The sequence below is a fragment of the Notamacropus eugenii genome, chromosome 1, assembly GCF_028372415.1.
Source record: "Notamacropus eugenii isolate mMacEug1 chromosome 1, mMacEug1.pri_v2, whole genome shotgun sequence".
In the NCBI taxonomy this organism is placed as follows: domain Eukaryota; kingdom Metazoa; phylum Chordata; class Mammalia; order Diprotodontia; family Macropodidae; genus Notamacropus; species Notamacropus eugenii.
In genome coordinates, this window is record NC_092872.1 from 378,062,136 (window position 1) to 378,077,884 (window position 15,749).

The following is a 15,749-nucleotide window of genomic DNA, read 5'->3' on the forward strand; positions in this document are numbered from 1 at the left end:
GAGTTCATGACCAAAAAAGAGATAGAGAGATAGAGAGATTTATGGGAGGTAAAACGGATAATTTTAATTGCATAACATTAAAGTTTTTGCACAGACAAAATCAGTGCAGCTAAATAAGAAGAAAAGCAGTAAACTGCCCCAAAAAATCTTTGCAACAGGTTTCAGTGATTAAGATCTCTTTTTTCAAATATATAGATAAATGATGCAAATTTATAAGAAAAAGAGCCTTTAACCATTTGATAAATGGTCAAAGGATATGAACAGGCAGTTTTGAGAGGAAGAAATCAAAGCTTTCAGTGATCATAAAAAAAAAGTTCTAAATCACTAATAATTAGAGAAATACACATTTTTTAAAACAGCTCTGAGGTACAACTTCACATCCATCAAATTGACTAAGATGGAAGAAAAGGAAAATGGTAAATGCTGAAGAGGATGAGGGAAAACAGGCACACTAATGCACTGATGGGGGAGCTATTCTCCTTTCTGGAGAACAATCTGGACCTATGCCCAGAGGGCTAGAAAACTATGCATACCCTTTGACCCAACAATACCACTACTAGGTCTATATTTCAAAGAGAGTGAAGAAAATGGGAAAAGATCTGTTTGTAAGGAAAAATGTTTATAGCTCTTTTTGTAGTGGCAAAGAATTGGAAATTAAGGGGATTCCCAACAATTAGGAAATGGCTAGACAATTTGTGGTATAAGATTATGATGGAATACTATTGTGCTATAAGAAATGATGAAGGGGATGGTTTCAGAAAAACCTGAGAAGATTTGTATGAACCAGTGAAGTGAACAGAACCAGAAAAACAGTGTACACAGTAATAGTAATGTTGTAAGACTGGTCAACCATGTAAGACTTAGAACTGATAGGTGCAATGATCCACCACAACTCCAAAGGACTCATTATGTCAGATGCTGTCCATCTCCAGAAAGAAAACTGATGGTCTCAGAGTACAAAGTAAAGCATTTTTTCCTTTCTTTTTCTTGCTGTTTTCCCTCCCCTTGGCCCCCAAAATCATGTTTAATACAGAAATTTGTTTTGCACAACTTGATATTTGTAACAGGCTTTGTATCTCTTGCCTTTTCAATGGATGACAGAGGAGGACGGGGAGAGAGATACTGGAACTGAAAAGAAAAGAATATTGAATTAGCAATAATTGCTTCTTTTGCCTCAGAAGCAAAAATAATCTAATGAAAAATTAAGGGCAGGAATTTTACATTTGAAATGTCTCCTAGCACCTACGATAGTACATTGAAGTGTGTGTATATTGATAACTAAAGGTAGAAAAGTTAGCATAATGTGAGGTGTATAGTTTACTAGCTCCTTAATTATCTGTTTCTGCTTATGGTAAAATTAGGATTTCAATCCAAAAGAAATAAGCTCATTTATGAAAAGGAATGTTGTTTGTGGGAAAAGAGTAAAATCTGCACAATATAGTATCTAGTACAGTGTTTAATCATTAGGAACTTTAAAATGTTAGTGGGTGGTATATTATGAATTTGGGGTTGGGAACTGCTGTTTTACCTACCAAAGCTTGAGTGACTGATCTTTGTTTCCCTGCAGATGAACAAACTGGTTGAATATTACCAGCAGCTGGCCCAGAAAGAGAAAGTGGAACGAGATCGTAAAAAACTGGCCCGGCGTCGAAACTATATGCCCTTGGCATTTTCGGTGAGCTTTTGGTACCTAAAGAACTTTGTGATTCACTGATCAGGAACTGTAGTGCCTAAGACATTTTCTAAAGTAGAGTATCCAAATAGGCTATGGTGAGGTTTCAACTAAAAAGCTTTCATGTCCTTCATTTTAAAGCCAGTACTTTTGCTTTTCCTATTTCCCCAGTTTCACAACTTTTCATTATCTTAATTTTTGAAGGGAGGGGTTTATGATTCTCCCCTGTTATTATTCCCTTCTCAGGTAGTAAATGAATAACCTCATTGATAAGACATTTAGTTCACAGTTATCACTCAGATATCTGTAGCTTCTCAGCTCTAATAGCATTAAAAATCTCCTTGGAACTTCCCTCTTCCCTCAATTAGTGAAACACTGTCTTTATACAGTGGGGGAGTTGTAGGTAGAACAATCAGCTTATAAGGGCAGAGGTTTCAGGAATTGTGAATTATGGTCATTGTTTTCTTTGGCAGCTTATTTGGTGAGATGTTTTCATTTGAGCAGTGAGAGTCAAGTAAGATGTGGTGCTGTCATTGCTATAATGCAAGTTAAGTTTTTTGACAAAGGGCACATATTTCCAGGATTCTATTATACCATCTTAATAAAGGCATGTAAGAAAGTCACATGAGATTTTACATGATGAATTCACATGAGAATTAGAAAATAGTTCATCCCACTGAAAATTTAGGGAGGCTAGATAAGCCAATTAATTAAATATATCTTGATTTGAATGGTGAATAGCATCCCTGTCTTTTCCATGGCACCAGTCACCTAATAAAATTTGCTGAGGATCCACAATTCTAGGTTCCTTGCCAAAGTTTTAAATAAATAATCTTAATTAATTGGTCTCAATGAATAATTTAGGAAACCAAGAGTATACCTAAAAAGAAAAATTTAATACATTTGCTGTTTTTCCAACATTGCTGTATGATCTGCCTACTCTATGAGTTTGCTTTTGTCTTATTGCTGCATTTTTTTGTCTCTGTTGCGACCTACTGCTATTTGGGGGCTCTCCACAGCAACACACTATTCATGTAGTGGTAAGTGCTCTTTCATGGTTTTTTGCTGGTACTAAAGCTCTTGAAAAAGAGCTCTTGAAAAAGACCCTAGGTCACTTAGATTCCAGTTGACCACGAGTTCATATGTCTCAAAATCTTACCACCCCTCATGTCTTAGAAGTGCCTAGACTGATAGAATAGCTAGAATTAAATTCACTTTTACAGTGCTAGAATAGTTTCAGTGCCTATAGATGGTACTTATTTAAATTTTTTTTTAAATAGCTTTATGGGAAAGGGCTACGTTTTATGTCATCAAGGTGAGCTTTTTAAGTTTGCTTTCCTTTGCATAGTTTCCTGTGCTTCTCACACTGTCTCAAAAACAATTCTTTCTTTTGATAAATAGGACAGACTGATATAACTATGCTGATGAAACTTTTTTTCATCTAGGATAAATATGGTCTTGGAACCAGACTTCAGAGACCAAGAGCTGGAGCTCCTATCAGTACCCTTGCAGGACTTTCGTAAGTTTGGACATTAAAATGGCATTGATGAGGAAGGCAGATAATATGCAGAAGGCTCTGGGAAGGGGAGAAAGTTTTAATAGGAATTGTCACAAGAAAAAAGAAACAAATTACATACTTAGGAACAGTAAATGTTATTCACCCTAAAAGGTGAACTGAATGGAGTAGTCATCAACGGCAAGGTTTGGTGCTTTCATTCTGTATGTCATCCGGTAACTCCTTGACTGCCATTTTCCATCATTTAGCCTTAAGGAAGGAGAAGACCAGAAAGAGATCAAGATTGAGCCAGCGCAAGCTGTGGAAGAGGTGGAGCCGCTGCCTGAGGACTACTACTCAAGACCAGTGAATCTCACAGAGGGTACTGCACTTGTGATTTGTTTTTAACTTATTTTGAAACTGGCTTTTCGTAGTCACGTTCCATATGCTACGTGGCACTGTTGGGTGTGGTTTTCAACAGGGAAATGATCGCAAAGCATGTTCAAACACTGTGACTTTTTAAAAAGTGAAAAGATCTTTGTTTTGAGTTAGATCTATATTTAAGCAATGATCTTTAAAAAAGACATTTAACAAAACCAGTGATGGCCTTTTTATTTCAGTGATGATTACTTTATATTTGCTGATTAAATGCTGTATTTAAGCAGCGTAAAGTAAATTTACATTTCTCTTTTGAATCCCAAGTGACTACCCTGCATCAGCGCCTCTTACAGCCTGACTTCCAGCCAATCTGTGCTTCCCAGCTCTATCCTCGACACAAGCATCTCCTTATCAAACGATCTCTGCGCTGTCGAGTAAGTCTGCCATTGTGGAGAATTGCCTGCCCTCTTTTCAGCAGAGTAACTAGAACAAACCAAGGCTGATTAGTAATTGAATAATTCTGAAATACATATGTAGGCAACACATATGCTATGTCCTGGATGTAGACAATCAATCCCACAAATATTTATTAGGCATCTTTTTTTCATTGCTCTGTGCTTTGTAAAGGAAATAGCAGTTGAGGTGGACTTTTAAGGAAACTTCCCAAAGCAGAGATGTGGAGTATGTGTGCTAAGGCCTAGGAAGGAAAAGGTAGTAAAAGATAGGAGGACATAAAATAGTATATTTTGACTCTTGATATGCTACATTTGCTAATTCTACTGCTTTATTAGCTACTCATTCCTCAGCCCCTGGAAACCTAACTTTTATCTTCATCATTTAACTGAAGCACCTCTTCTGGGTCAGCAGTTGACTTTTACTGCTGAGTTCATTGGTCTTTTTTCTGTCCCTTCTGTCCTCTCGGATATTAGCAGTTGACATTTTGACCACCCCGTCTCCGTTGATGTTTTCTTCTCCCTTTTCCTTTCATGTCTCTTTCTGATCATCCCTAATGTCACCTTTGTTTGTTCCCAGTCTTCCTTCTGCTCTTAAAAAGTAGGTATTGTCCTAAATCCGTTCTCTTCTTGTGACTGTCTACATTCTCTTTTTATAATTTTCATTCAGTCCTGTGACTTTGCTTGTCATCTTTATGCAGATGACTCCCAAATTTTTATCTCCATCTTTAACCTCTCAAGATCCAGAGTTCCAGCTGTGAATTTCTAGCTTCTTACTAGATATCTCAACTCAGTATCTCACTGTTACCTCAAACTTAGTTCTTTATCTTCTCTCCAAACCTCCAAACTACCCTCCTTCTTAACTTCTTTATTTCTTTTAATAATGCCACCATCTTCTCACTGATTGAGATTCAAAACTTTGGCATCATTTTTGATTTTTTTTCCCTTTCTTCTCTCCTTTCCTTACCACTGTATCCAGTCAGTTGCTAGTTTCTATCCATTTTAGTTTCACCATACCCTTTTTTTTTTTTTTAACATTTTTCTCCTTCCCATTCCTACCACCTTAGTTTAGTATCTTACTTTTTCTTGCTTAGACTATCATAGTGGCCTCCTGACATATCTCTCTACCTCCAGATCATTCCTTTTCCAATCTGTTCTTCAGACTGCTATTCCAGAAAGTCTTCCTAATGCACTTTTCTGATAACATTGCTTTTCTATCCAGAAACCTTCAATGATTCCCCATTGCCCGTGGAATGTAATAAAAACTTCTGATCATCCTCTCCAAGATTCACCACAATCTAACTTGAGTCGTTTCTAGCATTGACTCCTACTATTCCCCTTAATGTACTGGATCCATACACTAGCCAACTTGGATTTATCATCCTCCATTCTTGTCCTCATCCCATCTCTCTGCTTTTGCTCGTCATCCTCCATCCCTAGAATGGATTACCTGTCCCTTATATCTCTCTATCGAAATCTCTTTCTTCACAGCCCACCTCAAGTGTAACCTTTTCTATGAAATCTCTGCTATGTTCCTCTTCTTCCACCTTCTGTCTAATTGAAAATAGTCTTTCATTAAGATAGATAGATAGATAGATAGATAGATAGATAGATAGATAGATAGATAGATAGATGGATGGATGTAGCATATGCATGCAAATTTCTCATTATACATTCCCTAGACCCAAATTTGTTTTGTAATTAGCATACTCTTCTTTGTGTTTTAGTTATGTGTGTGTGTCGACTCTACTGCCCCCTTTCATTAGATTGTAAACGTTAAAAATAGACTCTGTATCCTATTTATCTTTGCATCCCTGATGTCTTCTACAACTGAATGTTAATAAATGTTTGTTGAATTGGATATGTGGAAATTAAAGCTTTTGTTTTTTTGGAGCATAAATAAGAATTCAAGTGACTGAGATTCTAACCCTTTCTTTGCTGATAGCTTAGTGTATGAGTAGCCAAATAATTTTAGCTCTCTGAGCTTCTATTTCCTCATCACTTTATGTGATCACTGAGTTCCTTTATTGTTAATTTCTATCTTTTTTCTTTCTGCATATCTTAAGTATTTTTTGTGTCAATGTTATCCATTTTAGAATGTATATTCCTAGAAAGCGCAGGTATCAATATCCCTTGTGAGTTATTACTGAAAAACATAGTGCTAGGTGCATATATGTGTTATTTCATAGTAATGGTTTGTTTTTAATATTCTATCCTTTGCATTTGGGAAATTTTTCAGATAAGATGATATTTACCCTCATCTCAAAAGCATCACCTTTACTGTATTTGTTACTTTATTGAAAGCTAGTAAATTCTGCTTTTGATGAAAACAGCAGTCCTATCAATCAGAAAGAATTACCCATTTTTCTGGGATATACATTAAATATTTTGCTTTTTCCTTTTTAGAAATGTGAGCATAATTTGAGTAAACCGGAATTCAATCCAACATCCATCAAATTCAAAATCCAGCTTGTTGCTGTGTGAGTATTTTGGTAGTGTGTTATTTTCTGTATAAATGGTCTTTTCTTTATGGTTAGAAGTTCATGGGTTTGTTTGTTTTTTAATGACCTTCCTATTTTTGTGTCCCTGGATAATTTCTAAGTTTAACTACCTAGTCTAAAAGCCAGCTGCAAAAATAAGAGAATGCCATGATTCTTTAAAAAAGGATTCAACATAGCATGGTAGAAAGTATACTAGAAAGAACTGGATTTATATCTACCTCTGTCTCTTATGTTCTGTGTCTTTAGGCAAATCATTTGCTATACCTGGACCTCAATGTCCTTATCTACAAAATGGAGATGATCTCTGCCCTGTTTATTTTATACAGTTGTTTTGAGGCTAAAACAAGATCATAAATATGAAAATGCTTTCAAGAATATATAATGTTATGTAGTTAGATGTGGTGGATAGAGAGCCAATCTAAGTTATGGGTTCAAGTCCTGCTTCTGATATGTATTGTCTTTGTCAACGTAAACAACTGACTTCACTCTTCAGTGTGCAGCAGGCAATTGAATGGTTGCTGATCTGTGTTGGTGAAGGGTGTTTCCTTACCCATAATTTCCTACACCAATGAAATCACAGGTCTGCAGACAAAAACGTTGTAATTATTTAATTCTGGATCCTTGGTAGGATGTGGGAAAACTGTGGAAGTGCTGGACAAAATGAAATCCAGGAAGAACCTTTTTCCAGTTCTAACACCCATCTAAATACACAAAATCTATGAATGGTGACCTTCTGTTCTTGCCCTTGCTCTTGATCGATACGTGTAAATGCACAAGTGTTTGAAATAGGGCTGGGCAGACTGGACACACACAGCAGTTCCAAATGATGTGGTTAGGAATGAAAGGTCAGGCTGCCCCTAGGGTATTCTTTATGTGATCAAATGATTAACTGTAAAAGAACTTCTTGTAGTATTTCAACAACAGCTCATACCATTTACATTTTTAAAAATTATAAACTTTAAACAAAAATTACAACTGTTTATACTTTAAAATGAATTTCTTTGTGCATCATGTATATAATAGCTTATTAGTTTATTTCTATCCCTTTCCATTCATCTCTGTATTTATTTATACACTTTTATTTTTAGTATCTGTGCTGTTCTTCTAATTCTGTTTTCTTTGCATCATTTATATCATATGTATCTTAACAATTTCTTTATATTCCTCATTTCTAACTTTTAATGGCATTATGGTATTTCATTACATTGATTTTTATATAGCATTCACTAACTGGTACAATTACATTATTTTCAATTCCTTGAAATTACAAGTCGTGATGATATACATATCTTTATATACATGCATGCATGCATACATACATATATACGTACACAAACATATACACATATCTTGTTTCTTTTTAGTTTTTTAAGCATGTCTCTTTTTTCCGTATAAAAATCTTGGGATATAGTCCAATCAATAGTATTATTGGGTCACAGGGTATGATTATTTTTGTGACTTTTTGTTGTGTGTCTCAAGTTTGCCTTCCAAAAAAAGATTCTACCACTTTGCAGTTCTACTAGCAATATATAGGTACACCCATTTCATCACAGTTCCAGCAGCATTATGTTTTGTCGGTTATCTTTGCAAATGTGCTAGCTACGAAGTAGTGTCTGAGAGTTGTTATTTTTTGCTGTTTCTCTAATTATTATTGAGGTTGACAATATTTTTGCATTGTGTAATGGGAAGAATGCTGGATTTAGAGTTAGTAGAGACCTGAGTTTTAATCCCAGCTCCGATATCACCTGTATGACTCCATCCAAGACATTTAACCTCTCAGACCCTATATCTTTGTCCTTTGTTAAATGGGGATGACTTTGCTTGTACCACCTATTTCACAGAACTGTCGTGAAGATCAGACGAAGTAATGTAGGTAAAGTCTTTTGCAAACCCTAAAGCGCTATGTAAATGTGCATCACGGTTATCATCACTCTGGGTGCGCCATCTTATAAAACGCTCATTTCTTTAACTTTCTCCAATGGAAGCTGGGCTTTGCCCTTGAATATATTGGTTCTTTACATTTATCTTTAATGTCCTCTCAGTGCTCTCTACAACAGTGATACTTTAATTCATTAAATTTTTCTTGTCTTTCCATCTTAACTAGAAAATTCTTAATTTATCTGTGTGGGCTAGAAAAAAAATTGACTTTAAACACCTCATGAGAACTTTTAAGACTGAAATTCTTCACCTTTTTGGTATCATGGGCCTCTTCTGAAGTCTAGTGAAGCCTATGCACCCTTTCTCAGAATGGTTCTAAATGCTTAAAATAAAATACATAGCATTACAAAGAAAACAGTACTATTGAAATAGTTATCAGAATACTGAAAAACAAATTCACTGACCTGAATTTAAGAACCCCTGCTTTAATTAATAGATTGTTGAGTTTACTTCAGAATTTCCTTAGAATCAGAATTATATTGAGTGTAGATGAACTAATGGTCATTTGTTTTCTTCATATTTATTGATAGCAATTATATCCCAGAAGTCAGAATCATGTCAATTCCCAACCTACGCTACATGAAGGTGAGTGCTGCCTTGAGAGAACATCTTGACTGTTAAAGCGAAAGCTGTTCCACAATGACTTTTTTGGATAGGGATGAAGGGTATGGGGAGAGAGGGAGGAAACTGATGGAGAAGAGCAGGAAGTTTGGTGCAACAAAAAGGGAAGGAGATCAGCTGTGATATCATCTGTTCCATGTTTCTTGACAGCAACAGCTAAGAAGGGGCAGTAAAAAAAAGTTGCAGTTATGTGTAACAAAGGAGTCAGTGACACTCATGTAGACTGGTACTCAAGAGGTTTGACAGATTATAATTTAGCGCAAACAAAGGATGATTTGCTGGAGTATCTGACAGACTATCCAAGAAGAATTTGATGTTGCCTGGAACTTGAGTCCACTTCCTTAAGGTGGCAGCAGTATTAGCAATCTACAAAATGTTTGCCCGAATATTCTTATCATGAATGTTTTATTGTTCTTCAGGAGAGCCAGGTCCTGCTGACTCTTACAAACCCAGTGGAGAACCTTACCCACGTTACATTGTTGGAATGTGAAGAGGGAGACCCTGATAACATCAATAGTACTGCAAAGGTAGAACTGTCTAATGCTGGCTTTAGCATACTATGACTTTGCCTCGAAACACCCAATTTGATCTGGGTATCATTCATATAGAAATCTGTTCTCTTTACATTTTCATATGTGATAATAATACTTAGCACTTGACTTTTAAACCAAAAGCTTTTCATTGGGTATAAGCTGCTACTAGCCAGTAATCTGACGTTTTGTATGTTGTGCAGTAAGAACAGAGAAGGGAAGGCCTCCACCTTCATTTAATTTTCAATTATTTAATCATTTTCATGCTATATTTTTCTTTTACTGTTTGATTTTTAGCACTGTGTTTTGGTGCTTTTGTCAAATGGAGGAAATGATAGTCAAAACTGTCACTTCTTTACTTTTATTAATAGTTCCAGTAACAGATTTGGTATGGGAGGAAACACAACACAAATGGTTTAGGTTTCTGTGTAATTTGGGGATTTCACTTACTGTAGATGTCTTAGACCCTCCCTCCCCCGTTAGAAAAGAAGATTGGTTATGGTTCTGCCTCTGTACCTCTTCTGCAAAAGACTTGAAACTGGGTTCAGGCAAACAAGTTTGATTTGGTTTTGGTTTTGGTTTTAAATTGTGTAAAGCATATAATCATTTAAATATTTAAAGTATATGCATATTTGGGGGAATTATGGTTTTTCCAAATTTTGTACACATAGGTCAACACAGTTTGACAAGTGATGTTTTAAGGAGTGTCATTTCACATTTCAGGTGGTTGTTCCCCCCAAGGAGCTTGTTCTAGCTGGCAAGGATGCAGCCGCAGAATATGATGAATTAGCAGAGCCTCAGGATTTTCAGGATGATCCTGAGTGAGTTCTTCTCTCTTCCCAAGTAGCTGTTGGATGACTAGGACATGGGCTACCACTCAGAAACTCTTCCAACTGGAATCTTTAGGCTCTTCTTCCTTTAGCAGAGTCAGTAGATTTGAGTCTCAGAAACCTTGTTCCTGACCAGTAAAACTTTTTCAGCATAGCAAATAAAAATCATCAGAAAAGAACAGCATTTTAGCCAAGGAGATAATTGAATTTACACATAGTTCTCTTAAAAAAAAAATCTCCCTGACATTGGCTAAGAAAATGGCATTAATGTTCTGTTTCCTAAACCTTTTTTAAAAAATGTATTCTTTATGAAAAGATAATTATTAGGCCAGAGCTACCATGGACACATACCCATTTTAGTACCTCTGTACAATATATCCACAGAATTTTCTCCTATTCAGGGAATAGACCCAGAAGCTTGCTCCTTACCTCAGTTCTCAACAAATTTCAGACAGCAGATTGCTGAGATATATTTGCTTAGTATAGTTGCTTAGTATATTTGGTGCCATCCTGCAGCCTCCAGGCTACATGTGGCCCTCTAGGTCTTCAAGTGCATGCAGTTCTTTGATGCAATCCAAACTTCATAGAACAGATCCCCTTAATAAAAGGATTTGTTCTGTAAAACTTGAACTTAATCCAAAGGCTACACCCAAAGACCTAGAGGGCCACATGTGGCCTTGAGGCTACAGGTTCCCCACCCCTGGGCTAGAATATTCTAAAGTACTATTGTACTTTCTCCATATGCATGCTCAGATTTTACTATTATAACTGGAAGGAGAAGAGGGTACAATAGTATTTGGACAGTATACTCAATATAGGAAATAGGAGAGACTTCCCTCCCAACCGAGGCTCCTAAGACTTCTCAGTCTCTGCCTGTTCAGCTTGGTCTTTGCTCTCTAGAAAAGAAAGATAGATGGGATTGGAGGAAATTAGTAGGACTTCCACCCCAGAATGAATTCATGATAATAGCCAGGAAGTACTTGAGGCATCTTTGCTCAGCGCCCTCTTTAGGCCATTAGCTTGAGGTTAAAAACCATTTTCCTATGGCAACATAGTGACTACCTCATCTCCTTTTTGTTTTTCTCCTTAAAGGTGAAAGTTTTGTCTAACTCATAAGGTCATTATGAGCTGGCTACTAAATGCGAAGCAAATTTGTTACATACTGCTCCATCCAGTAGGCCATTTGTTCATTTCATACACACGCACACATATGTCCCTAAATATTCATATATAAGCTACAAACTGCACTAATTAATTTAAATCTTATTTTATAGTAACAAGTCGGGAAAGAATATATGCTCTGAATTACTGAATAATCAACTCAATTTTATTCTTTTCAAGTACTTTCAACTAAACCAATAATATTCACTAGTAAAAGGTCCCTAGTGGACCTGCTGGACTTAATGGGTGAACAGGAGTTATCCACACGGTAGCTGCACATAAATGGATATCTCAAAAGTATTTGAAAACGGTTTGCTAACATTTAAGCTAACTGTTTCTTACAGAGTCTTATCTACCCTGTTAATTTGTAAAGGAAAAAGTAGGTTTCACACCAGTAAGTTGTTTTTAATAAAGATCCCTCAGAAGGAGGAAGTTGCTACTGCCACACATCTGTCATGATATACTTTTGAATCTAAATTATTAGGAAGTTTCAGCTTACATGTAATTTTATTAATATTCTTTATAGTAGTGAATATAACAGCTGTCAACAACAGTTACTTAGGATTTTTAAAGTGGTGCACTTCAATAATATCCCTTTCTAAATTTCCACAAGGTAAAAAACTAATAGAATCTGAGTTAGAGGTTTCATGGCATTGTATTTAATAGATCTTAAATTTGCCATTTTTTATAGTAACAGGCAGATGTCTACAAATCAATATTATGAATGTATATAAGTATTTGATATGACATTTACTGGTAGTCATGTTAGAATATCTGAATTATTTAAGCATAATATTGATAGCAGATTGAAAAGTGTCCTTTTATTGTTAAAAGTAAGAATTTTAAATATACAAATTTCACATGGACTTGTGAGAAATCACATCTGGAAATTTACATTTTTCTATTTTATGTACCATTATTTGACTATTAATATTTTCCACGTAAAGATATGGTGTTGTAGGCATTAGTCCATATATATAAAAAATTCTAAGCTCTTTAGGGAAAAAGTGGCCCCTTTTATGATGATCTAGAATAGAGATCAGCAAATTAGTTAAAAATGTAAAAATCTTTCTTAAATCACAAGCCATACAAAAACAGGCTGTGACCTATAGGTGGTAGTTTATGATCCTTGCTCTGGAAATTAGATTAAAAGCTATAATCTGTTAAACAAAATTGCTGAAAACTTTAGGAGAATAGCCTTTTACTAAAGCAGTTCTTGGTTGTAGCTAAATACTTTTCATTACTGTCCTTTAAAACTGGATAGCTTCCTGGCATAACAAATGGGGAGCAATTACTTATTTTTCATAAGTTAGGAGCTATTTGGTACCATCAAAATGAACGTGATTCCTGAAATTTTAGCTGACTTGCAATTTAATACTTTTCTTGCTTCCTCTAATAGCATCATAGCCTTCAGAAAAGCCAACAAAGTGGGCATTTTCATCAAAGTTACCCCACAGCGTGAGGAAGGAGAAGTAACCGTATGTTTTAAGATGAAGCATGAATTTAAAAACCTGGCAACTCCAATTCGCCCTATTGAGGAGGGTGATCAGGGCTCTGAAGTCATCTGGCTCACCCAGCATGTGGAGCTCAGTCTTGGTCCACTGCTCCCATGATGGACCTCAATAATGAGCAAATCTCAACAGACAGCATGGAGATTCTCACACTGCAATGGAACTTCTGGAAATACTGAAACCACTGAAGCCACAGCTTCATTAGGCCTCACTTATACTATACACATACACTACTGATTTCTGTCAGGGGAGCAGGAAACATGGGCAAGGAACAAGAAATGCTGAATAACTGCAGTTCTTTCTCCCATTGCTATAATACCCACCACGTAAATGTTTGACTCCTTCACAGCCCTTGTGCACTTTGAACTGCGGCACTATTTGAGCATGGAGAAAGGTGGCCATGCTAAGCTCATTACTGCCTCTTGCTAAAGTGGTATTAGCTTCACAGCCCCCTAAGTGCTGCTTGTTTTATCTCCAAACCAGTCTTATGAATAGAGATTAGAATCTTACAGAAGAAGCTTCAAGCAGAACCCAAAACTGGGCCTGCTGTTATTTGGCCAATATTTAGAAATAGAGCACTGTTGATGTACCAGCTGTTCTGTGCATTCCACTAGAAATGTTTTCAGCAGTCTAAATAGATCTCTCCGTTTCCCTAAGCATCTTCCACCACATACTTCACAGCTGACATGTCTGGTAGCTTGCTTAGTGATTGGGCAGTTTCTGATTCTTAAGCAGCTATTGCTTGCATTTTTGTTAGCAACATGTTCTGCTGTTCACAATGTGAAATGAAACACCTGACATTTGCAAGATTGCTGGTAAATTATCCTGATATTAAATGATAGGATGTGTTCTTTTAAAGAAGTATTTTAAAAGCAGGCAATTACAAGTCCAAGGATGCTAAATGTCATTAATTGTTGCAAAAAATTTTGATGAGGAAAGCAATTTTTTTCCTTCACTCTTCAGTCTCTTTCTCTTTAATTCAGTATTTGGGAACCTCAATAGCATTTGGAAACTTCCCAGAGCCTAAAGGAAGTTTAAGTAGATAAGATCAGTATGCTTAAAACTTTAAAGGTTAGTTTTTTAGGCATGTCTTAAATTTGTGTTCTTTCCAGAAATTTAAAGGAAAAATTAGTAACTGTATTCTCTTAGATCCAAAAATGAACATTAAAAAAAAAAAAAAGATAGCCATCTATCCCCTTCCTTGGATTCCTGATGTTTAGCTACACATAGAATTTGTCAGGTAGTTATTTTGATTTGGGGGCAAATAAGGTGGCTGAAAGGGTCCCACGGAAACTCTAGCAGTTCACTTCATTAATTTATACTCAGTAAGCTAAATCTCCATTTTAAGAGCTAAATTGCTATGTTGGGTTGCTGTAATTAAAAATGAGACCTTTAGTAAAATATGCCACAAAGCCCACCCTCCACACCTATAGTGTTAGTAAATTCTGACAGGACTTGTTTTTCCTGAAAGATTGATGTCTGTTTCAGAGTGCACCTTTAAAGGTCAGTTTTGAGGCTACCTCCTAATTTGATAATTGAGTGCCAGTGGGCATTTTGACTTGTCTGTTGCCCCATGAAATAAATAAAAACTTAGCATTAGAAAGAAGTTGTTTGTTGCACTGTCTACAGTACACCGGTTGTGTTTGACTGTTTTTCTTATACAGCAACAAATATACCACAGTAGAAAGGAAAATGTTCTTACTTATATGTTACTAAATGCTGACAATAAATATAGTTTTAACAGCTTGAAAAAGGAAGGTGTGGGTAACTGGCAAACAACAGGAAGAGCTTGTGTTTTTATGTCTAAGAATTATCTAATCTTGATTCCACTGTCAGAACAGCTGCTGTAATGGCATGGCACCATATTCACTGGTGAAAGAAATGGCTATCAAGAAAAAAATACCTTAATGTGTTTGTAAATTTGCATAGATTACACACAGTTGTACAAGCATGAGTTCATAAAATGTAGCTGGTATTTATTCTTAAATGTTATGTTGAGATAATAGCAACTGCTATATCATCACCCATATACAACAGAACACTTAAATGCTTTGGTCATAAAGATTTTCTTCAGAATCCAGATTAACTTGCAAAATAACAATGCTAACTGGCATAATGTTTCCTTGAAATAGTTTTTAGTACAGACTGGTATAAGTGTGTATGTGGAAGTGGTTCAACACTTACTACACCTAGTGAATTTGGGATTCTATCCTAGATTACATGACAGATTCTTTAGTACTTATTCACTGTCTATCACTGCAAGAAAATCAAATATTGCTGGTACTATTATTAGCTATTATTTTGGAAACCAAAAGCTATTAACTCAGAATGGTGGTTTATTTAGCCCACCAAGTTTATTTTCCTTAAAATGCTTTTAGGAGCAACTCCAGCAAAATCCTGTGCATATTTTTGCGGAAGTATCTCATTTATTTACTGTAGGGGAATAAGAGGCATTCTGTCTTGATCTTTGTTAATGACAGGTTACTGTATTGCCTTATTGCTTAACTTAATGTAGTGAAAGAAATAAAGTAGACAAAAAAACTTTTAATGTCTCTTCTCTTCCTTACCTTTTCCTTCTCCCTCATCTTTCATATCCAGTCAGCTACATAGTCTTGTCTATTCAGCCTGTACAACATCTCTCTCTGTTCTCTCCACTCACA

At 35.9% G+C, this 15,749-nt stretch overlaps 1 protein-coding gene across 1 annotated transcript in view; it reads left to right on the plus strand.

Moving 5' to 3' along the window:
- The window catches only part of DCTN4 (dynactin subunit 4), a 36,896-nt gene extending 21,843 nt beyond the window's left edge, over positions 1 to 15,053 (plus strand). The window contains exons 5-13 of the mRNA XM_072630712.1: positions 1,568 to 1,675; positions 3,118 to 3,191; positions 3,437 to 3,549; positions 3,870 to 3,979; positions 6,404 to 6,477; positions 8,967 to 9,021; positions 9,477 to 9,584; positions 10,311 to 10,408; positions 12,978 to 15,053. Coding sequence (XP_072486813.1) covers positions 1,568 to 1,675; positions 3,118 to 3,191; positions 3,437 to 3,549; positions 3,870 to 3,979; positions 6,404 to 6,477; positions 8,967 to 9,021; positions 9,477 to 9,584; positions 10,311 to 10,408; positions 12,978 to 13,191 — 954 coding nt within the window. The 3' untranslated portion in view covers positions 13,192 to 15,053. The remainder of the gene's footprint in view (positions 1 to 1,567; positions 1,676 to 3,117; positions 3,192 to 3,436; positions 3,550 to 3,869; positions 3,980 to 6,403; positions 6,478 to 8,966; positions 9,022 to 9,476; positions 9,585 to 10,310; positions 10,409 to 12,977) is intronic.
- The last annotated feature ends 696 nt before the right edge of the window (positions 15,054 to 15,749 follow it).